At 44.1% G+C, this 25,454-nt stretch overlaps 1 protein-coding gene across 10 annotated transcripts in view; it reads right to left on the bottom strand.

The window, feature by feature from the left end:
- Positions 1–25,454, bottom strand: part of EPHA5 (EPH receptor A5) — a 211,508-nt gene that overhangs the window by 132,987 nt on the left and 53,067 nt on the right. For all 10 annotated transcript variants that reach the window (XM_037381647.1, XM_037381678.1, XM_037381655.1 and 7 more), the window contains exon 3: positions 23,078–23,741. In XM_037381647.1, coding sequence (XP_037237544.1) covers positions 23,078–23,741 — 664 coding nt within the window. The remainder of the gene's footprint in view (positions 1–23,077; positions 23,742–25,454) is intronic.

Raw genomic sequence — 25,454 nt, 5'->3', positions numbered from 1 at the left:
ATACTGTTAGTGAATAGGTAGCTAATAAATATAAATTGAAAAAGCTAAAATCTTCCTCCTAGGCACGTCACTACACAAGCATTAAGCCTGTGGTCAACTTGGAGGTGCACATCTCCATTTAGAAAATTTCTGTTGCTCCCCATTTTTTTTAAAGCTGAACATTTGCTTCTGCAATTTGGCCATTTGATACTGTCAGTAAGGTGAAGAGGAAAAAGCATCAGCCTCAAGGTTCTCTCCAACTTCTAAGTATTCACTTCACCTATACTGGCCCTGCAATGCCACATTTCCCACTAACACATCTGCTTTAGTTTCTCATTCACGGCTAGCTGCCTGGCCCTGGTGGAAAAATCCTACTATTTCCATGAGGCAGCACTAGCTGACAAAATAATTGACTCCTGGGAGCTGCATAGATACAAACACCCCTAATGTATTATTAGGTATGATGTCATTTTGAGGCACAATTTAATGACTATTTATCATCTGTGCAACACTTCATTTGGAAATACGCTGTATAATTTTTCATCTTCAGCCTACTGGACAAGATAAGAACTTGCCAAGTGTATTGATCTTAAATAACTTACTACACCACAGATATCTTAATTTGCTGGGAAAGAAAAGTGACAGAACGGCAGTTCTGGGGACTAACATTTGTTTTTCTCCAATGGAGAATTCATATAGCCTAGGTAAAAGTGGTACATACTCTCAAAACTCACCTCTATTATTTCAAGTCCTCTCAGAGACTATTACTGATGCAGACAGTGAGGCTGATCTTCAGATGTTTACCCCTCTGATGAAAAAGACATTAGATTCAAAGCACTAAAATGTTAAAGCCAAATGGGTTTTATTATACTAATCTCATCTCACCTAGCAGCGAATTCAAGTTAGAAAACCTAACCCAGTTATTCCTGGAGCAAACTCCTCAGCTGAGGCACCAAGCCCCTCAGCTGGAGCATCAAGCAACCTGTATCAGCTGCAAAAAGCTGTTTTGTTGTTTGCATCTTCATGCCACTCTTGCCAGGTCTATTATTTTCATCATATCTGGTATTTTACATTAAATGACCCATTAGAATGACAACCTCCATCTTTTTCTAATTAGGTTTGCAGGCTTATGTTTGCCAAGCAAAGCTTGACAATGAAAACTATGAAGGTGCAAAATTGGTGAGGCAAACCAAAGAATTCCAACAAATAATTAGGATTTTAAATGCATGATTTTCAAGCAAACTGCACAACTTCTGCACACATACATTTCCAATGCTGTGATACTGTTAATTGCAAGAAGCAGTGACACACAGCCAACAGTCTACCCATTTCCTCACATCTCCCTCTTTTTCCCACACTCCCATAACTATTTATACACGGCCACCATATGGTAATTACATCTGGGCAGTCTTGGCTTGAGACAAACTGGGACCTATCAAATGGAAACAAATACCAACCCCCTAAAATAATTGCATAACATGAAAAGGTTAGGCGAGAGAAAGCCTCACCAGTTGCTAAATCCCAAGGCTTTCCCCCCGTTTTTTCCAAAACCTAAAGCAACAGGTATAGTCTGAAACGTATGCTTTCCCATGATGAGCCTACATTAGCAAGTCTGAGCCCACATCTCAAGTCACATTTCTCCCCAAATGTGGATCTTGCCAAGACATCTCCCTTTTGGCTGCTTGACCCATACACCAGCCCTGCCCCAGCCACCTACTACACACCCACCTGCCTCCAGGGAGAGCTGAGAAAACCCACTGAACTCTGTTTTTACTGACCACTTTTGACAAACATTGCTTTCTAATAATTCACTGGTTTTGTTCTACTAAGCACCATCTGGTTTAAGGTTTTAGATCTAAGCATCTTTCTCTCCTACCAACATCCCTTCCACCAGAAAAAAGATAAAGCCAAAGGACAGGTTAACATGAAAACTGCGAGCTATACACAACTCAGGCTCATAATATTTTCAGCATGAATTCTTTATATGTCCCTAGTTAACAGGGTAGAAGCTTTCTTGAAACATATCAGCTTGTGTTCACTTCATTACTTTCCATGAAAACAAAGAAAAAAATTGCTGCTTTTAGAAAATTGTGATCCATCAAAGCCTGTGGAGAAGATAAAATACGGTATTTTTAAGTAATTACGCATTACACCTAGAAACCTCCCAGTTTTCAACACTCACTCAGTTCTCCCATATTTTATCTTATTTTGCCTCCTGCAAGATCCCCAAGTACTGCACTATTCAAAACAGTATCATGACTGTTTATTTCAAAGCACTAGGTGCATCTGGTTGTTTTTGCAGACTCTTACTTCCACACAGACATGCAGCCAAAATGGATAGCAGAATCTCTCAAGGGAGTTTTCCAAGCCCTGTTAACAAATCAGATAACCTCCCCTTCACTTTCCACAACCTTACCAAGAAATTCAGAAAACATTTTCTACTTCAAGGCTCTCTTACCAATTTTATGACCACAAAGAGTGAAAAGAAGGTTTGCATATTTCTTTCATGGTGAACATCTCTTGTCAATGATGTGAAAAAAACGATTAAAAAGAAATTAATGCACAGTATGTCTGATTTTTCTCTAAAAGGGCTGCCCTCAGAGACTAAACGGTAATCTGTGGAACAAAAACACCCAGGAGAAAAAAAGTTTCTTAGTTTTTTGCAAACAACATGGTAATTTTTCCTGAAGCTGAAGGACCAACAAAAACAGCTTCCCCCGAAATGACTGATTTTTCCAAAGGTACAAATGGATACTTCTCAACTCCAGATAACCAGGACAAACATCACAAACCACCTCCATGGAAAAAGGTTTATCAGCTCTGTGATGGCCCAAAAAATAAATAAGCAGTTTACAAGCAAACTAGCAACCAAGAAAAACTGCAAGTGCCATCTTTTTTAAAGGCAGAGGACGTGGCATCCCCCAAGGCCCAGGTCGTACCCACACTCCTCACTCTCACATGCACCGGTGACAAAGCTCTAGAAAATCAAACTCATATGCTTCACAATATAAAGCCATCCCTCTCCCAACTTAAGCTGTCCCTTTCCTCCATCACCCCCTGGAGCTCATCCCACTATGCCCATCCTCCCCAGCAGCTGGGAGCTGGGGTTTTCTCCAATCTCACTCACTCAGCTGGTAACAGAAGCCCAGATGCTGGGTCCTGCCTCTCCATCCATCTGAGCCGCCCGGGATGCTGCTGGTGGCTAGGAAGGGCGTTTCATCTCCCTTCTTCCTGTACGCACTGCTATGCCAGAGCAAAACTGCCTGTCCCGTCCCCCCCCCCCCCCAAAAAAAAAAAGGCAATGATTCCACTTGCAAGGGGCCTGGGGACACTGCAAATTGGCATCGCAGGGCAGACTCCAAGCACACTGCCCCTTCCCGACATGGATACCAGAGAAAAGCTTCCCCACTGGTGGTGGCCTTGGAAGAGTGTGGGAAGAGCTGTGGGGTGCAGGAGGGGCCCTCTCCCACACCCAGGAGCTGTGGGAAGGAAGGAAAGGGGAGGTGGAAGCACAAGGAATGAGCAAGGGGGTTTACAGGGAAAAGCAGGGCCTGGCACAAGGAACCAGAGGGTGAGTGGGAGGGAATGAGAGCAGATATGTACTCAATAATTATAGCTGCATTCCGAGCAGCTCCAGCAAAATGCTGTGGCGTATGTGAGGGCAGAGAGAAGAGCCAGCACGCTGAGGAAGCTGGGTTTTGCTCCACCTCGCATCCCATGGGGGACGGGAGCAGGAGGCAAACACAGGAAGCCAAGAGAGGCTGTGAAAAGTAGGACTTTTTAAAAATTTATGTTTATACCTTAGAAGGAGCTGTGGATAACTAACTCGCTTCAACATGCACTCAGCGCTGAGCTCCTGACCCACCACCTGGGGCAGGAGATGCACCTCCATCCCCCTGTCACCATCCCCAGCAGCAGAAACCCTCCCTGAGCCAGCACCCACCTCTCTGTGCCTCAGCATCCCCTTGCTCCAGCAGCACCACAGAACTTGGTAGCCACTCTCCCCTCAGCTTTTTTCATTCCCAGACCAGCTTTCGCATTGAAGGCCACCAGACCCAGCAGAAAATGTGCCAGTTGATAAAGGCCAAGTGTCACAAGGCAACAGAACGTTTGCCACAGATAATTTATCACAGCTACACAGTGGCACTGCCGGGAGAATGCACACCCCGACTTTTGTAGTCTCTGTCTTCTGATTATTAGAAGGGTCAATTAGCACATAAATTGAGCTGTGAATACTGAAAGGGATTTGAAAACAGTAATAATTAAAGAGCAGGACAGCAACTGGGCTCACGAGCTGCCCCTTGCCTTCCCTGGCCTGCTTGCCAAGCTGCTCACATATCGACGGAAGAAAAGCAGCATTAACTGCACTGTGCTCATTAACTGCACTGTGGTACCCAGGAGCATCCATGCCCCACCAGCCCCGCGCTTGCAAATGCACAGGCTCCCTGCCCCGTGCTGAGACACACAGTATTTATGCGGACTTCTCTAACTTCACACAGCATTGAGTCCCCAAGAAACCTTCTCCCCACCACCACCTCAAAGACCTGGGGAGGCTGATCCACAGGTATTCCCTCATCTCAGCTAGATGGTGGGACACCAAGGCCCAAAAAGGGAAGGGGTGACTCAACCAGGGAAAGAAAAGTGCCGACGCTCAGCACCCTCCCTGCCTTCCCCTATGCGAGCCACTGCCTAATGAGGAGTATCTGATGGCAAACGATGTTCTCAGACCTTAAGCTGCTCCCCAAGGAAACCGTCAGCATCTTTTATTTACAGACTGACAAAAATCCCCAGGGAAAACAATGCTGACTCCTACATGGAACATGGGGAAAAATATATCTTTTTAATCACCGCAGCACCAATTCATCTTCAAGGCTGGTATAGTTTCCACTCTTTGTTGCTCTGAAGTGACTGCAATGATTCAGCTCCCCTGTGACTACCACTGCCTCTCAACCACAATATTTACTATTAGGATGGCTAAATACACTTACTGACATGCAGGCAGCTCTATCCTGACCCCTGGGGCAAGGTCTTCTCAGCTCTTCGATGCAAGGAAGCGAAGCATGGAAGGGAGTTCATCTGGACTCACTTCACACCAGTACAAATGCTGACAGGCCCAAAGAAGTTGAATGAACATAATGAAGTAGCCACAAAGATTTCTTTCAGAAGGAATGCCAATCCACCTTGTTTCATATATATATATATAAATTAGAACACAGCTCAAGTAATGCTCTCCCTTCCTCATCTGAAACATACCAGTTACATGATTAGTTATGAAAAGTATGTCTGGTTAAAAAAAAAAAAAAAAAAAAGGGAAAACAAAATCCCACAGGAAAAAGACAGAAGCTTATTCAGGCAAATGCAGTCATGAAAACAATGGCATATTTTTACTCCATTTAGAACTGTTTGAAACCTCAATGCACCAAGTTGATACAGCTACAAAGCTGCATCTCCCAATGCCTTACAACCAGCAATATCCAAGTAGTGGCACTGATACACCTGCCTTTACAAGATCAAAAAGTAAGGCACAGTCTGTTACACTGGCAAGTCCCCCAAAACAGGGGCAAAAAGCTCACCTGTAAGGCTTAAAAGACAGTATGACTCAAACCCGCAAACTCTTTCAGACAGGCTCAAGGCATCTAGAGCATAACAGAAAGACTGGGGCTTTTCTGTGCTACTCTACAAGAAATATAGGACAATTAATACTATATATAGACTCTGCCACTTCAGTTTCCTGGTCACCTCTGATGTTAACAACTTTTAACAATAAAAGTGAGAGTCCATCAAATTCATGCAGGCAGTAAACAGCTTTGAAATTAGTGTGAGCCAAGTTCCCTTGAAGAGAGGCACATGCTTGAGAGAGACAATTACAGAGGAGACTAGCAGATTTATATCAGCTGGTTTAGCATTAAATCTCTTCAAAGCAATTAAAAACATTAAATTTTAATTAAAAAATTATTAAAAAACTCAGCATTTTTATTTCACCAGATTAATGACACTTACATTACTAAATTCAATCTGTAGTTTCAAACACCACCAACAACACAGCCCTAAGTGTAATTAAAGAACTAGTCATCATTTTGGGGAAAATTTCTGGAGGCACACCAGCAAGATTGATAAATTCAAGGAACTCACCCTCACATAGGAATTCTAGTGCATACATTTTATTATTCCCTTGCCCTTCTGTGTACAATGAAATATCCTGATAGCATTATGGTATAAAACAGTTCAATTTAAGGGACTGAAAGCTCACAGCAGATTTCACTTCTGCATAGTAGTTCTTCATCGTTTATTGGAAACTTTGCACTTGCCTGTTTTGCCTCGCTAATCTTTTGCCTGTAGAAGCTGCAAGTGGAGAGGTTTTGTCTAAATATAGATTGCCAGTTTTGCATGAAGACAGTAAGAGCTTTTGTTTTCATTTTTACTTAAGAGGAAGAGATCTAGTCCTGCTGCCACAGGATGCAAAACAGAGGCATTTTGCTTAGTAAGGCACCAATCCACACTTTCACTCTCTTTTCAAGAGATAATTAAGTATGTAGAAACACCATCCACAGTGGCATGCTATTTTAAAGCAAATGCTGGAAGGCATGTTTAGAATTTGGTGCTTCAGTAAAAGAGAAAAGGCTGCAAATCATCCTTTTTAGTAAGTCAGCACAGAGCAAAATATTTAATCCAGCCTTTTCAAGAAGGGAAGATACAGATAGCTTAGTAATACCATGTACTTTGTAGTGGAATTTCTGTAACTTGTTAAATATCTCCTATTTCCCCAATAGCTTAAGACATTAGAAATTAAATACTCCTACATCAATGATTTCTCCTGTCTCCAGCTTCCCTAACCTAGCTGAGCATAACCTGTAGACTGTGAGAACGTGCAATACAAAATGTAATAGCATTTGACTGGGCTGCAGTTGAAATCCTGGCCTAGTCTATGGGAAAAAAAAAAAAAACCAACCCTCAACAGTAAACTACAAATCACATCACTGAAACTAACTACTGCCAGGACAGTAAGCTGCTTCAGATCAGCTGAAATATAGTAGATACATACCTACGCTTACCAATGAGAGGAAGTAACAGTCACTGTATCCGCACGGACATGTGGTTTATTTAGCAAGTAGAGTACAAAACTGGGAAGCCTGATTTTCCACTGAATGATATATATGCTTTTGGCAATTCCTTTCTTTGCTTTGCTTCCTCATCATCAAAATAAGGATAACAACATCACCTATGCACAACAGATCCTGTGACAAAAGCCCTAGGAATTCCAGCCCCAAAAGGCAAGTATACAAGAAGCAAAACTGACACCGATTGCTCAGCCCTTTTTTCTTCATCATCAATTGCAAAATTCCCTTGGCTTTGGAAAGGCCACATTAGCCACATGTTAGTGCCACTAACATTATGTTGTTGCTGTTTTAAAACCCAGGAAATCACACGTTTCCTTTATTGCCTTCTACAAAATGTAAACAAGTTATTTAAAGTAGAACCTAATTCTTTTCCTCCAAATAATGAAGATTCAAATGATTTTAAACATGGTGATTTTTACAGCATCTAGGAAACTTTGATCTCCTTCTTCTACTGGGGGTGGGGTGGGGTGGGACCCAACCAACAAATCAAAACAAAGCCCAAAATCTAGCACCGGGGGGGGTGGGGGTGGGGGGAGGATAAACCTGAGTTTATGAGGTCTTTTTCAGGAAATCACAGGTCAGTGCCAGCACCACATCCTTCTTTAACAAGCAGCTGTAAAACATTTATGGGATAACAGTACCAGGAAAGGATACCACAGGGTCTCCACAGTACCTGCCAAACATCCCGGCAGTAGGCTGCCTGGTATGCCATGCCCCAGCCCCTGCTCCCTCCTGAGCAGCCGCTCGGTGGGACAGACCTCCCCTTCCTCTGGTAGGACCATCAGGTATACCTGCTGTTTGTATTTTTAAGCACATCTGAAACTGAGACAATTCTCAAGCAGCTGGTTATATCTATGCGGCCAAAGCAAAAATGATGGGCTTTTTTCCCCACTATGTATACCCTCTGATTTCATGGCTCTTTTTCCACTCACAGTGCCAGCCAGTCATGACAATTAAGTTTTTCTCCTCTTCAGACTCAACAGACCTATAGACCAACTACTTCAAAAATCAAAACATAACAGAAATATAGCTTTTCTCTGGAACAACGATGGCTTTTGTTACATTCCGGTACAGACCAAACACCACACTACTTTTTACAAATAGCGTTCATGTCATGTAAGCCGAAGAAAAGGGAGGGGAGAAGAGGGAGCAAAGCTCTTCTATTATTTACCAGCCACACAGTCTAATCTTTGCCCCCATGAGCTATTTCAGAGATCTACGGACACAGCATCTGCAGAAAATTTTGTCTCATTAATACCTTCAACCATGCTGATCTACAACACAACATAAATTTACACACCACTGATTTCTGTGAATTTTTATATTTCTTTTTGTCCCCAGGAATGCCTAAAAAAAATAAATTCCTTTGCCTTTATGTCATAACAGTGTGCAACAAAGTAGCATACAAGCACTGCACATTTACTGAAGCTTCTAAGTTATTGATGAGGCTCTTAAAGACTAAGCTGACAAAGCCATTCCACTTTTGGTGATTTGCATAACCATATTTTGGGTACAATTTTCTTATTATTTGGCTGGCTATAATCAACTTTTACGCAAATACTGCAAGTATACCCTTCTGTTTTAACCTGAAGCAATCCAAATTATGCTACAAATGGAGTTTCATGAAAGAGCAGAGGTCTCCTGAAAAGCATCTCAGCTACCTGTTTTAAAGCAGCAGGTAATAATCAAGGAAAAGGGCAATGCTTATCATCACCTCTTTACAATCCTGTGACTGCTCATTTGTTTGTATCACAACAGCGCCTAAGCCAAGGATCAAAGACATGCAGTTGTTTGATAGACAAGTGTAATTTGGGCATTTATCCACCTGCCTGTTCTTGCTGAAAAGCTGTTTCCAAAGTGTTCAGAGAGCCCCAGACACATGAGGGTACTCGCTTTCAAAGCATGTGTTCATTTTCCGTTATCTGACACAAAACCAACACCGTGTTCTGCATTAGACTTCAAAACTTATGCCCTTAAAATTCCTCTCTGTCCCAGCCAGGAGGGGACAAGCAGCAAAGCGGTCACCTAAGCCAAGCGCTCTGTTCCTCCTAAAGGGAAACTCAGGAGGGGAAAACAATGCACATACAGACCAAGGCGGGCAGGAGGGAAGTGAGTCAGGGCTGCCGGAAAATATTTGCTTGGGATTTGAACACAAAGGAATCTCAAGCATTCCTCGCTGGTGCTGGCATAGCGCAATAGATTTCTTGCCGCTGGCTATTTAAGGTAAAACTCTGCCATATTTATCCTCCAGTCATGTCAGCGCCAATTACGCCCCCAGGCCCTGAGAGCACAGCATCGTTTTGCAAGGCATGCCCATCTGTGCAAGGAGGCTACACCATCTTATGTTAGAAAGCAGGGATATGCCTAAATCCTTCTCAAGAGAGCAAGAGAGATCAGAGGACTTGCTCACAATCCTGAAGCAAGAAGCCTGAGCTTCCCAACTACATCAAAATTGGTTTGTGGGACCTTCAGCAAGTCACCTGGCCTTTGTGTCTCAACTGTCCCTCTTGATACCTATCTATGCACTTAAAACACACGTACAGCTGACAGAAGGCTGAAGACTCCTCCAGAAGGCAGCCAGGGCAAAGTGTCGGCTAGAAAGCAGCAGTGAAAGACCTCCCAAACATCTTTCAGATTAATATTATTCTTTAAGCAGGCACCGTGGCAAAGAGGAATCACTGCAGTGCACTGTGTTTTCCAAGTGCTGCTCTGGAAGCTACAGGCACCTGCAGCACAATAGTCTCAGGATATGGGAGTGACTCAGCCTCCTGAATTCTGGACAAGGCAGGCAGCAGGATCTCAGGGGTGAAAGTGCCTTGCCTTTAGGGAAAGGAAGGATCAGATGAATCACAGCACAGTGTAACAATTCCTCCTACACGACTCTTCTGTAGCGGACTCGCTACCAGCTGAGGATGAGGCTGTGCTGGTTTCCTAAATGGAGAAAGGCATGCCAAACCCTCTGCACCACAAACAGGCTCTGCAAGGGAGAGCCACCATTCACCAGACCTTGTGCAAACCAGCCAGCCAGCATCCCCCTACTCCCTGCTGCAACCCACGTGGGACCCCGGAGCAGAGGTAGCCAAGGGCACCTCATATTTAGCCTTTGTGCTTGAAGAAGCCCTGCTAGAAAGTGCCTTCCCGAGCCACAACCCTCGAGGTGGGAATGGAGATGCCTGAGATCTGTGCTGGGATATTAGAAGCAGCTACAGCGCTGCAGTGGCAACACAACCTCAGCACTTTGCAATGAGATACTGCTAATAACTAGCACTGAAAACACTACTGATGTAAAACACAGTGCTACTGACATCAGTAGTGCTATCCCCAGTTCGGGTCATATTGAAGATGGGTGTTAATAAAATCATCTTGTATCTCCCATGGTCCTGGAGGCCTATGCCCAAGCAAGCCAGGAGTTAAACATTAAGATGTCCTTTTGACACCTGAAATGTTTTCCATCAGCATTGGAGTGCCCACATAATTTATATATCAAAAATATGGTTTGGCAGGATTAAATATGAAAATAATATATCAAGGATTTTTTATTGGAAGGGAAAACATTTGCAGCATACAACAACCCAACAGAAGAAAAGCCTGATTGCTGTGATGAATAATGCATATTGCCTATGGTACTAATTAACCTTGTACTCCAGTAAGATATTATGGAACAATAAGGCTAATTTGAATGTGGCCCAACACTTTTCCCAATGGCATCTGGAAATCAGTCTTTGGAACATGTAAAATTTGAATTTGTTAAACCAGAAGCCTTTGCTCAATGAAGTTTCAGAAAGAATATTTTTATTTCTCTGTATTCACAGCCCACGCTGTTTGCATGCACGTACATAATGCAAAACACAGAAGGGGATTCCACAACCAGAAATGGTCTAGCTTGGCTTTCTACAGGCCCTCACCCATCTGCCAGCAGCACACAGGCAGAGACAACATGCCTCTGACTAAATCACACAACACCTCTGCAGGCTCAGACGTCCTGCGGACATAATTGCAGCACGACTGTTGCACAGCCTCCGTTTCTCCTCGACCAGAGTGGCAAAATGCTTACAACAAGCTCACTGAAAAGGAACAACGGAACTTTAAGCTAATGCTTTTATGCCTCTAACCTAAAAGCAAATGCCACCACCTGAAAACACTGACTTCAGCTTGGGCTGGTCTTGCTTTTCTTGTAAAAGACCCATTTTCCTGTTAGCCCAAAGCTACACATGGTATTAAACGCACATGCCACATTAGAAGCACTGTGTTCTTAGTCATGTGCACAGCACACACGAAGTGGAGCAAACTACTTAGCCATACAGGCATGACCAAAGACACAGAAGGCATCATGCACAGGCATCTTGATAAACACCTTCTGTAAGAGCATGCATTCAATCACAGGTTTACAGAGTCATGGGATCAAGTTTCCAGATAATACTGGCCAGCTGCTTTGTATACCAAGGTCTGACACAGCATAGTCTCATCTTGAAACAGAAAACCAGGAAAAAAGCAGACTTTTTGGCTCTCTCCAAGCACCTTTCTGCCTTAGGAACTGCTGGGAGGCCACCAAACCAAACAGTACCCTACAATATTTTGGAAGGGCAGGGTCTGGCAGGGGGCACTGCCCCTCCCCCTACCAGTGCACTTAACACGCTACATTTCAGAGCCAGTGTGTAACTCACCACCTTCACCATCAAGATGACACAGCTCTTGTCGATGCCATTAGCCATGCTCAGAGCTCAGTCAATAACAGACTCATATAATCATTTCACTCATCCCCAAGCACCAGACTTCCAGTTGGCAGCCATCCCCCACACCAGAGAGTGAAAACCCCACGTAGCACACCAGCAAAAAGCACCAGGAGGTGTCTGACCTGACTGCTGAGTTTTGTGTTACTGACGCATCCAGGAAGCGAGAGCCCAAAACCATCAAGAATGAGGGCACCAAGCGCAGAGCAAGAGTCTGAGGACACAGCACCACAGCAGCAGCTTAGCAAAGGCTTCCTATGATGCACCAAGTCCTGCAAGCAGGCTCTAAGGGCTGACATGCCATTTTAAACTGTAATAAGAGTGAGGAGTGACTCAAAACTTCTTCCCAACTCTTTTCAACGGAGCACAGTGCAGAAACACACAGATGAACTTTAGCCTGTGTCTCCCTGCATGAGATGGGAAAAAGACAACCACAAAGAGCTAGAAACTCTGGTACTGGAAGGTTTGGAGGTGATCAGGATCAGACTGTTTGCTGAGAAATAGGTCTGATCTGAGTTACATCTATTATTATGAACTGAATTTCTACCCTATAGGCTGTGCTCTGCTGGCTGTCAGTGCAACACTTAATAAAGATCTAGGCCAGGAAATCATTTAGTAGTTAAGAATATATTATAAAGGATTATCATCTCTCTCCCACCAAAATCAATTATAAAATCCCCACTGACTACAGAAAGCACAAGATCATGCTGCAACTCACTTCTGCCAGGAAACCGGCACCCAGATGCATTAGTCTGGCAGGACTACCCTGCAGCAAGGACTCCGAGTGCCACTTCTGCCTTGCTCACCAGTGTAGGCACCAACAGGACAGTTCCCATCTCTCTCTGGTACTAGCTAGACTCTCAATCTGGACCAAAATACCTTTGCACATGAATGATCTATTAAGTCCCTCAAGCGTAAGCTTGTCTCTGAATCTGCTTGTGTTGGCCCACACTGCTCTGACCCAAGGCACGTCTGTAGGCATTAACCCCATACCTAAATTCCCTGCTGCCGGCTTTGTTGGGGGATGCTACTGCTGTCACAACATGAGAGCAGGTCCTAGCTGCTGTGACACTTCATTTGTCTGGGCAGCAGCATGCCTGGAAGGACGACTGCCCTGTTTTAGTGGAAGTATGCAAGACAATCAAGGCCAGCTAAGCAAACTAGTTTTGACATATTAAATCATGCTTGAACTGTGAGAGCAAAGAAAAATAATACAAAAGCTATTAAAAAAAAAAACCCAACCAACCAGGCTTTACAAATAAATAAATAATACAGGCCAGCCTTGTGCATGGGAAGGAGAGAAAAGCTTTTATCTGAGCCTTACTGAGGACTTCGGGTAGGCAGAGAGGGCAAGGCAGACACCTGCCCATTTCTGCATGGGTTTGTAGCCATTTCCATGCATTCCACTTCTAGGATGAGCCTCCTGCCGATCACCTGCTCTGGCACTAAAAGAGCATCAAGTGCTCACGAAAAAGCAGTCCCAAAACAAGCTAGCACAGGAAGAGTGAAATCCCATCAACTAGATACGCTTACCCCTTACCAGCAGTCATATGTGCACAAAAGCCCTGAGCAACACCTGACCTGGTACTGGAGGGTCCCATGACTGATTTTGCCACAGTACTCTAAGAGCCTTTAGCCATTTTCACCACAAATTCCTTCTGCAGACACTTTGCCTTAAAGGTTTCCTCCTTGGGAGATAATAACCTGCTGCAAGTCAGCCATTGCAACGCAGGAAATCCCACTGCACAGAGTCACAGGGCATCCGTGCACCTTGGCAATTAACCATGGTACCTCCCCATCATCCTGAACCCCTTCCTCCCCTGCTGTGGATTTCTTCCAGTAATTAACATGCCAGTTGCCTTGGATTTATACTAATAAATTGCTGGCTCCTGTCCCAAGATCCCATCATCACTGGTGCTTCTCGAATCCGCACAGAGCCCCCGCAGTAATGAAGTCCACGGTCCCGGCTCTGTCACTACCTGGGTTGCATGCTATCTGCAAAGCAGCTCGGAGCTGGGAAGCTGCAACCCGCAGGCTGCTTTTGCCGAATACCAAATTAGCACATTCCCCACGCTCGTAGGAAACAGCTTTTCCTTTGGCTCTGCAGTAATTAAAAAGCTCCCTTTTCCAGGCAGCTTTTGAAGGCAATGCTGTGACCTCTGTCACTGTTGCAACGGAATGACAGACCGTCCAACTCAGTGTAAGACCTCTAACGCATTATTTGGGGAATTAGTACCATAGCAGAGCGACCCTTATGACCACACAGAAGGCAGCCATTTCACATGGTGGATGGTAATGGTGACTCCTGAGCTCAATAAAGATTATGTTGGCTCCCTAGGCAGGCTCACTTTATTCCAGTAATACTAGTCACATGTGTAGAGGGACTGGAGAGTCTGCTGGGGCAGAGCATGCTTTTTTTATCTATACAAAGAGGGTCTGGTACTCAATAACCCTAAGGCTTTGGCAGTGAAAGGGACCTTGTGACAGAGATGGATTCTTTGAACACCTTCCACACTAGGCAGAGGCTCCAGTTGATGTGAGAGTCCTACTCAGGAAACGCACCTCCAGGCCAAACTTTTTTGAAGGAAAACATCTAACTGAGGTACAAAAGCAAGCCTTTTGCAAAGCCAACTTCTGTTCAAACTCCAGCTATACAGGAAGGGTAAGTTTGTTGTTACTACCTAATGAATCCACCTGGAGATGGATGATCTTACAAAGGTTTTAGGTTAGTGTAAGATCATAGAAAGAGCACATGAGGTCAAGTACAGCATGGACACCTAGAGTCTGGGTTCAGGCTCTAGCCTCTGGCTGGCACTGAACAACAGCCTCTGGCCCAAGGCTGTCATTTTTTAAATGGGGAATAGTGACTCTGACCTACTTTGTACATAGATCCTTGAAGATCCAACAGAGAAAAGCCCTTTGTATGACCTGGAAATGTTTTTAATAGTCTACATTAAGTATTTCTTTGCTCACACTGAAACAGTCATGCCTGAAGTGCCAGGAAAACTACTCACAAGCCGCTCTAAGCCTGCCCCGAGAACATGTCTCAATACACCCCCAAGTCTCACCGCAAGAATGGGTCTCATCCTAAGTCAGCACCATCTCCTGTGCCACACTGGCCAGGCAAACCTGCCATGGGAGCTGAGCCCACCACCACCACGCCACAGTGGGATGCCAGGCTGAAGATGCAGATGAAGATGCTCTGCTGATCCATATCCTCTCCCACCCACCCTGCTTCCAGGAACGTGACCTTGGGCAGCATGGGAAGGCATGCAGACAGCCTTGTTTCACCACCCAGCCAGTGGGTTTGTGCTGATAATGCCACTGAGCTGCAGCTCCTGGAGTCTGGATTTTCAGGAGCTGGGAAATTTTCTTGGCTTTAACTTGATTCACTGTCATTTACAGTAAGAAGAAAGTTGTCATCTTAAACCCCAGTTCTTCAAACTTCAGCTGCTTTTTTTAAGGACATACATTTATAAAGGTAGGACAGGTATATAAAAGTAATAAAGAACATTCACAAGCCTGGCATTGTATCTTTTCTCTACATTTATAAAGGTAGGACAGTTATATGAAAGTAATAAAGGACATTCACAAGCCTGGCATTGTATCTTTTCTCTTCTTTAATCTGTTTTGGATATACTGTTTGGGGCTTATACAACACCTAGCCTTGCTCTTTGAGTTTGTTCTGGTATTTACAACCTCATAGCCATCCTGAGGGAAATAAAAAACGGAAGTACATCAGTACCATGCTCAATACAACCTTAACCATGTGTTGGTCGTGGATACCACTGTGTTTATACTTGATTAACTTCTTCAGCGACAGAAAATGAGCAAACATCCAGCAAAATAAACGGGAATCTCTGTGTACGTGAACAACAGATTCACTTCCTTCTGCAGACATCTGTGTTGCAGTCTCTTTGCTCTTACTGCAGAATACTGAACACTTACCTTATAAGGAATACAAGTTCACCCAGCTAAAGAAATGAAATAAAAAGTAAGCTGTGAATCTGTTCATACAAGGCATAACTGTAGCCTTTGTCTGTGGAGCCTGGATTTCAGCCTCAGTGTTAACCCAAAGCAAGGTAAAATGGTCAGGATGTAAAGCATGCAGAGAGAAAAGCCTATTACTGAAATGTCAACACATCATCAACTACTGCTAAGTGTTTCTGAATAAGAAACACAAAACTGAAAACCCAAATTATGAGCAAAACAGAGTAGTACAAGTTAATTTTAATACCCCATATAAATTAGGTGGAATGGGGGTTCTGGCAAGGAAGTTATGGCAGACCCTTGGCAGTTGATGAGGTTGCAGGCACCCTTCTGCTAAAGATCACTCCCCAGGAATAGTGCCCATGTCTGTCTTTCTTTGCCCTCAGGCTGGGGCATCAAGACAAGCCCCCCACTGGTCACATCAGCTCATGGGCAGACTATCCAGTTCTGCAGAGCCAGCAGCAGCTTCCAGCAATGGGACAGAGTGGGCAGCTGGGAACATCCGTATCTTAAATCAAGGCAATTAAATTCCCTGTATTGCCAACCAGCATTTGTGTACTTTATCCTTAGTATTTCTCCAGAGTCCTTAATTGTTTAAAAAAACCACAGCTAATAAGCAAGCTGTTTCTAAGCAATTCAAAGTCGAAGGTGGCAATCAAAAGAACTTAACATCACCATGGCTAACACTCCCTCTCTCCTGTAACACATCACCCATCCCATAATTTAAGAAACTCCCCAAGCTACCAATGGATACCCTATATTCAAGAGTGCTAAAACCAAACAAAGGCAGTGTTCAAGTAAGTATCAGTTAGCTATCTAGGACCAGACTAAAAAGCATACTCCAAGATCTGCCCCAAAATACCATATGGCTAAGAAGCAGACACGACCTTCAGAGTTTACGCTTGCAGACCATTTCCAAACCTTACTGTATTTGCGATGCTCAGTTTATACTTTCTGGGGGGAATAAAGTACTTCTTAACTGTCCTTCTGGAAGGTGACTGCACAGCAGCCACACTGCAAACAACAGTAAGGTTAAGTTGGTCAAAGCAACAGCCTAAAAGCATCGCTGCAGAACAAGGAAAGATCTTCAGAGTCATCAGTGTTATCAGCATACAAGGTGGTACAGAAGGTTACAACTCATTAGCAAACCACAATATATTGCACGTACACAGACACATGCCTTCTATAACGAATTTGCAAATATACATGCAAAATAAAACAAAGAAGAGAGTAATATTTAATCAATCCTGTGGCGACACAGTTTTGCTGTGTGGAAAACATTCCCCTGCACTTGTTAATTATTTCAGCTGCAGAACAAAACACCTAAATATATACATGCTCACACCTCTCTACAGAATAAAACCTATTCCCCCTCCAGTGACAACTGTCTTTTGCTGAAATGTAGCATTCAAGTGATTTTCTTTACATTTCAAAAGATAATACACACCGTGTGGCCAAAAAATCAGCTATTCTGACACTGGTTGATTTCATGCCTAATTAAAATTAACTAGGCACTTCAGCTCATAATTGTATAAACACCTACCATGCTAAACTCCCAGCCAATTTGGTTTTAATCAGAAAAAAGCACAAGAAGTATGAACGATGGGCAAAGAACTCCCTGGAGGGGCAACTGTATTTCCAAATTCAGTATTCTCCATATACAGAATATTTCCATCAATGTTTTTCTTGCCATGTAATCACCTCCCAGTAGAACAATTAAAGAGATGGGGTTTTTTATCCCTGGAATTTGCTTGCTTTCTACTCCACCACAAGGGTAAAAGCACACTTGCCTTACTCACCTGAGTTCCAGCTGGGAAGTCTCCCACAAGACAGGCAGGATTTAGCCTGTCTATCTAGCATCTGTAACAAGGAGCTTAGAGCGAGAGAGTTCAGCTGAGCTGAGGCGGAGAGACAGGCAAGCAAGTTGTGGAGGGGGCTGAAGAAAAGTTGTCCCCCTCCTGCACCTACGTCAGATGCAAAAACAAAAACGTTGGCTGCTTTGGAGCAAAAGCCCAAGCTCCAAAATAAGGTTACCTGTGTAGCAGCATGTTTCCATTTCCTAGAAATAAGGGGACAGGGAAGGCAACAGCTGAGCTGCAGCACTGCGTTACCTGAGGAAACCACACAGTGAATTTCTGAAAAATACAGGGGTTTTTTTATTGTGGTGTCAGCTATGTGTTTCATTCACAGCTTGGGCCTCTGGGATGGCTGCTGTGCAGACACAGAAACACAACAGTCATCAAGCATGGCTCTACCATCACCGCCTTTGCAAGCCCTAAGTTGCCTCCCAAGCCTCCACAGACAGCGTCTTCTGCTACCCACCAGCTGAGGGTCACTACTTCTGCCTGCCTCCTCCCGCACAGCTGCAAAAACACAATTACCTCTGAATATCCTTCCAATAGCTGATCAACAGGGGGGCAATCACCACTCTGGGAAAGTGTCTTCAAATGTCTGTGCTGATTGCATCGCTCTGAGAGGAAGATGAGCAACTCTGCTCCGCTCCCAATCACCCAGTAACAAAATCACCCGAGAACTGATTTGGCAGGTAAACTTGTGATCTATGTATGGCAGCCACCTATGTCAATTAGTTTTAATTATATCCGGAATAAAAGACCCACAAACACAAGGTTCTTCTGCAGCCTTTGTTTTCTGTAAGAAATATTCATTTCTCTTAGCAAGAGCTCAGCTGAATCCAACACAAGTAACAATCAGCAAAAATAAATATTGTTGTGTAAATGCACTGAGGTATGCTTAGCAAAGTTGATTAAGGGAAGAATAATCAAACAAACACCAACATTTAAGACAGCAGAAGGGTTTGAACATTGTAGAGTTGTTTTACAAAAAACTCCCAAAACCTAAATGTTTCCCCTGCCAGCAATTTTCCTTTCTCAAACCAGAAAACCATACCCCAACCCATCCTCCCTCCAACCTTCAGTTTCAAAGTTCTTCCTCAGAAGAAGGCAAGAGTGAAGAAAGATTTACTTAGTTTTCCTCCATTATTTTGTCCACCTCTTAACATCTGTAATCTTGTCCATACCTTTTAACTGGCTATATCCAGCTGTACTCCTTTTGATGTCTCTTTAAGTAGCAGCATGCACAGATTCTTGGAAAGGAGAGCCTCCTGACCTCCCGACCTCATTACTCGCCTTTTCAGCTTGGCTCTCATTCATTGCAGTTTTTCCTTTTTTTACTCAAATATTTTATTAATTTGTGATTCAGCTCTAAAAGCAGCTGAAAAGTATCAGGCTCTGCAAATCAATTACACTGGCAGTTACCGCTCTGCAGCCCCCCAGTCACTAGCAGAACCTCACCACTGCAAGTGTATTTGGCTCTCATTACTTCAACATCTCAACAACCCCTCCCTTCCAGCAGCATGTGCTCCAGAGCCTTTAAAGGCATAAAAATAAGCACTTCTTGCTCCTCACTGAGAACACATTGGGCTTGAAGGTGAGGATGAATACAAAGAGAAGTGCGAGAAGGTGCCATTTTCATAGTGACTTTATTCATTTCCTACACAAACCCCAACAGTGAGCCCTGCTGTATACAGTAAACAACTTAAATCGAAGTTACAATAAAACTCATCTATGCCAGTGCAGGGAGAAGGAAAGCACAGACTGGGGCAGACAAACTGTTTGGCCAAACCCCTAACACTAATGCCCAAGTGAAAAGTGAAAGCAAGCAGGGAGACCACTTGCAAGATGCACCCAAGTGATTCACAAACCAAAGGTCAGAAGTTTAGATGCTTGTGAACCCCTAAAGTCAGAGGCTTCAGTGGCACTACATCAAGTTTTACAGCATTTTAGGATGTGGCCCTCAAATTCAGTTGAATACCGCCTGCTAAGGAGACCACCATTAGGAGACTTGAAATTGGACAGACCTGAAACTGGGCATTTTCTTCAAAGACCCGTTCAGACAGCACCAGCTGAACCAAGACGAAGTCCATAACCACCGGTCTTTTAGTGGCACCAAATCACCACTCTGGAAACCAGCGTAGAAATTCATAAAGCAACCACTTTCATTTCTCTTATTAACTAGTACAGCAATTTATTCTTGTGAATAATGAACCTTAACACCAGTCCTTTATAAATTTGTCCCAAAACAGTCACAATTTACCTCTAGCTGTCCCACAGCAGTTGCTGATAAATGGGCCATGTTGCCAAAGGAGGTGTAAAAATCTGGGTAGTTTGGGTTCTTTACAGTAACTACTACTTATCTGCCTATACTAATTGAGAGAATGAGTACATTATATAAGGAGATTAGACCATGTCATATTTACAACCTCAGTGTCCCCAGCGAAAGAAACTGTTCAGCTGTTACTGTCAGTGCCTTCTTCAAACAGGAACCCTGCTGACAAGATGATGAATTCAGAACATCGTTGCCAATTAATGATTTGTAGGCAGAAGGGATTTCAATAGTTCCCATATGTTTGTGAGGGTGACTGGTATTTACATCACTGCTAATAACAGAGTGTAGCCTGCTCTGTCCAGACATGACATTAGAGCTTGGAAATGTCATTTTTGTAGGAGAAATTTTAATAAACAAAGCCAGGCTCTTTTGGGCTGAAAAAGTTTCCCAAAGTGTGGTCACTAATGCTTATGTCACCTGCTTATGCCTAAGTGAAAGCAAGCAGGGAGACCACTCGTGAGATGCACCCAAGTGATTTACAAACAAAAGGTCAGAAGTTACTCAGGTGCTTGTCAAAGCTACACCACAGAGTGCCAAGACCATCATTATGTCAGCTACAAGCACATAGGACCTTTCTTGGTGTTACTTATTCTGCTTATGGGCTGTGAAGTTTAAATTTACTGTCCTAGAAGAAATATCACCCTTGTGAATATAACAATATCCAAACCAGAAAGCACTTGACTCACACAGGATACCAGCGTGGATTCCATGCATGCTGGGCGCAGACCTCCTGAACTGCCTAAGAAACTGTCTCCTACCAGCTGATCATCTCAGAGCCAAGCAGCAAGAAATGCTTGGCAGATGGCCTGGGTTAAACACCAGACATCCAGACTGGGCCCTCCAACAAACCTTGCTGTAGGCACTTGGATCCCGGTGTCCCATTGATTTGGTGGTGGAATTTAGGGCTTTCCTACAAAGGAGAACTTTGGGCTCTTAACAGCTCTGGAGCAATTAAAGTAATAAACTCCTGCAGGCTGTAGGTGACATGCAAGAGTAGTTTACGTGGGTGTGCCTTCAGAGAGAAGGGCAAGGGTACACCCCCACAAAGCATCTTTACACTTCCAAACTACGATCACAGACCTACCACAGTCATAAATTATGGGGCCAGACCCTGTCCTCTCAATTGACTAAGAAAAATAAATTTAAAAGAACAACCCATACCGCAAAATGCAAAGCAGAACCTCAAATCACGAAGATCTTCTGAAGGCACACCCCAGCTTGCTATCTCAGCACTACCTGAGACCCAGCCGCTCTGTAGGCACAGTAGGCTCTTTAAAGATAGTCTCACATTTCTAGTTTAAACCAGTCCAGTTTTTTGGTTTGGGGGCTCTTGGTGGTTTTTGAGATCTTTAAAAGCACTTTGAGATACCCCATGCTGCTCAGGCAGTGTGGGAGGGCAGGATTTGAAAGGTGACTAATGGATGTACTCCCTTCTTCCAAAAGTTCTTACAGATGGCTGAAGTCAGTCTCTAGACACAGCACCCAACCAGTGCATGTTATTTTGGGACATGGTATTTTTAGCCATAATGAAGCAGATCCTTGCTGACCTATCTGACCCACATCCCTCATCTGTGACAGTCCAGATTTTCTCAGCTTGGGCTAATGTTGATCTTAGCTTCCCTTGTGCAGTATCAAACATCGCGTCCAACTCTTCTTCCCCCTTAAATGGGAAAGAAAAGTATCTTTATCGGTACAGGAAAAGCAAACCCAAGTCAGATTCTGCTCTGTTGACCACATCTGCAAAAAAAGGAGACTACCCTGGTCAAAAAGCACACTCCAAATGTTGTTTAGTAGAGGCTTCTCCAAAACCAAACATACCTATATTTTCTCTGCAAGTCAACCCTTGAAGAGACTTGAACTATGTAATCTTCAGGGGCACAGTGTGTGACTGAGGACCAAAGGACAAAGTCCACAGTCTGCTTTGGATATGCACTGATCTATCCTTTGCGCCAACACTACAAACTTCAATAACGAGTGTCTGGAATGAGGGGAAAAGAAAATGCAGCACCAACTTCAGCTGGAGTAGAATCCCTCTGCCTTCCCCACAAGTTATCTATTACTCAGTGGCTGCAAGTACAAGGCAATTAAGATGGGACTGATGACCAACACATAATAATTTTGAAAAAAACCAAACTATATTGAAATTTTCTATTCTGTCCCCTTCTCTTTTATGTCCAAATCTGTTTTAAGCTACCTGTAGATATTTACAACGGAAGGGCAAATTTTATACGCAAGCACATAACATAGCAAACCATAAAATGAGATTATACACTGTCAGTGTATGCTGCACTTCTTTAAAAGCATTCTTTTTTAGGAGCATTCTTTTTTAGGTCTTGAGTTTCAGATAGCCTAGATCTCTTGCACAAGGCCCCTGATGATTCAAGAGACCTGTGCTGACCAGGAACTCAAGAACCTCAGCCAGCTACTTCATATGTGAAAACTTCAGCACATATGGAAGCATTTTCATCAGTGGGGCTTTAGGTTTAACGCTGAACAGCTGAGCAGCTTTGTATTAAACTATTTACCACTGAGGAAAATCAATCAACTCACACCACATCAAATTCCCACATACCCCCATAGAGCGATAAAGAGAGAAAAACATGCTCTTTTGAATACAAAAACAAAACGCATCTTGCATAGGGAGATTAACTCCAAGCATTCCCTGGTACAGTTGAGCAAAAAGAAACGAAGTAGAAGTAGAAAATAACCAATTTAGAAGTACAATTCATAAGGAAACTCCGATGTTGAGGAAAAAAACCATAAAGCTTTAAATAACAGATAAGATTGCGATCACCTCATGGAACCAACAGTACAGCGCTCCAAAGGTAACAGCGACATGCCAGATTCGCCTTGCGCACAGCCCAGTAAGCACCGGGAGGACCCATACATTGGTGTCCAGTCCCACCACATTCACTCAAGGCCTCTCTCTTCACCCTGCCACAGTCACTCAAAGGACCTGTGGCAGTGAGCACCCAACCCACCATTGTCAACTAAACCAGGCATGAAGGACATGCACAAGAAGACCGCACACCCCCTCAGCAGCCTCAGCACGGCACCCTCCCTGCAAACCCTTACCTTGGCAGGTGTTGTTCTTCTCCTCGTACCCGGCCTTGCACAAGCACTTCCCGATGGGCACCAACCACTCCCCCTCAGCGCTGCAATGCATCTTTGGCGCCTCATCAGTCACTGAGTGGTTGACGCAGACACCCGACACCTCCAGCAGCTGCGAGGAATCTGCTCCTGTGATGGTGTCAGGAAAGCGGGCCAGGTTGCGGATCACCGACGGGCATTTCTTGTAGTACACGCGCACGGAGACCAAGGCAATGCAGGCACCCACATCCTGGAAAGCAAGGTAAAATCCCTTTTTTGTTAGGGGCCCAACATCTCGCACCTCTGTGTTTAGCTTCATAACTCTGTCACCGAGGTCTAACTCTGTGAAGCTCTCATCAGCGGCAATCGTGTCGATCTTGATGTACTGGTTTTCTTTGATGTTCCTCCCATCTTCATCATCTGATTCGAAGTAATACATGTTAAAAGTCTCTTTACAAGTCCCCAGCCCTCCTGGAAGGCTGTTACAGTCCCTCAGGGTGAATTTGAGCTCAATGAAGATGCGGGATGCCCCTTCATTAGAGATCCAGCTGGTCAGAAGCCAGTTGTTCTGATTCTGTTCCATTACCTTGCATACTTGGTATGTGTGTATTGGAGCATAGTTTTCATCCACCTCACCAATTTCTTCCCACTGTATAAAAAGAAAAAATATTACTTTTTAAAAAAGTTACAGCTCTGACAAAATCTTAGCTTTCCCATCTAAGAGCACCTTGGGTTTCAGAGGTCCAGGAAGACTTTTAGGGGGGAAACAATGTTTTGAATGGCAAAATGTTCTATACTGGATGCTTGATACATTCCTGATAAAGTTAGATAAAAGACCCTTTAGAAATATGAAAGGATGATAGTTAAAAGCTTTTCTTTCAGACCTTTCAGAAGTGGGAAAATATACTGCTGGGTTTGTCCACTAGTACATGGCTAGGGAATAAAACAAAAGCAGATGGTGCCATGAATGAACCTTTTTCAATGTATCCATATAGGAGGAAAAAAAAAAGCCATTTACAGTCTGCCTGTCCCCGCTCCCCCACCCTCCTTTCTGCCACATCCTCAAATCACTGCCCAACACAACAAGGACAACGACAACGACATTTCTTCAAGCTATTCTCCCCCACCAAATGGCCTGCCAGAAAATCAGCAGTGTGATATATGAAATAAATGGGCCTTTGCTCTACTCAAGCATACTAGTCAGAGTGCCTGCTCATGCAAAGAGAAGATTACTTCCAATAAAGGTTACAGGGATCTGCAAATCTTGAGCTGTTTGTGTACTACACAGGTTTTTAAGCAGAGCTCCAGATAACTTATCACAACTGTTTGTGGGAACTGTAGCAAGTGTTTTTTCATTTTATTTTGGCCGTGCTGTGAAGCATATCACTTGCAAAATGCTTCTTCCTGATCCAGCACACCACAGTCAGTAGCACCAGAATGGTACCTACAATGGAGACACGACATGAATGTTTCCTCTCTCCTTTTGACAACTGTAGCGTCCCATTAAGAGATCAGATTAACCCATGTAAGTAGAGCAAAGAACTCAGGAGAACCCATGATGGTTTCACTTTTGTTCCCTTCTCCTTTTGACCTACTCATCTGCAAGGACCTAATTCCCAAAGGCTCTTCCCTCCTCTGCTCAGCATTGCTGCCCGCATCTAGTCACAGCTGTGGATGCAGCACAAAGCAAACACACAGAGCATAATTTAAAGGTGTTCCAGTACAAGGTAACAGCTATACTCCAAGCTGCATATCTTCTAAGGCCAAAAGCCCATTTTCTTCCATTGGAAATTGTATGGTTTTGCCAAGCAAGGTTTGCAGAGCAGGGGTGGGGGTCAGGGGTAGCTTCTGTGAGAAGCTGCTAGAAGCTTCCCCTATGTCCAATGGAGCCAATGCCAGCTGGCTCCAAGACGGACCCACCACCGGCCAAGGCTGAGCCCACCAGCAATGGTGGTAGCACCTCTGGAATAGAATATTTAAGAAGGGGGGGCGGGGCACAGGGAAACCTGCACAACAAATTGCAGCTGAAGAGAGAAGTGGGAATGCATGAGAGCAACAACCCTGCAGACATCAAGACCACTGCAGGAGGAGAGCAGGAGATGCTCCAGGTGCCACAGCAGAGGTTCCCCTGCAGCCCCTGGTGAAGACCATGGTGAGGCAGGCTGTCCCCTGCAGCCCATGGAGGTTAACGGTGGAGCAGACACCCCCCTGCAGCCCACGGAGGACCCCACGCTGGAGCAGGTGGATGCCTGAAGGAGGCTGTGACCCCTAGTTTCCCTGATCACAGTGATTGGTGAGTGATCTCTCCCTGTCCTTATCTTGACCCACAAGCCTTTTGTTGTATTTTCTTTCCCTCATACAG

The sequence above is a fragment of the Falco rusticolus genome, chromosome 1, assembly GCF_015220075.1.
Source record: "Falco rusticolus isolate bFalRus1 chromosome 1, bFalRus1.pri, whole genome shotgun sequence".
Taxonomy (NCBI): domain Eukaryota; kingdom Metazoa; phylum Chordata; class Aves; order Falconiformes; family Falconidae; genus Falco; species Falco rusticolus.
The sequence above is the reverse complement of the archived record's forward strand: the minus strand, read 5'-3'. Positions and strand labels throughout refer to the sequence as shown.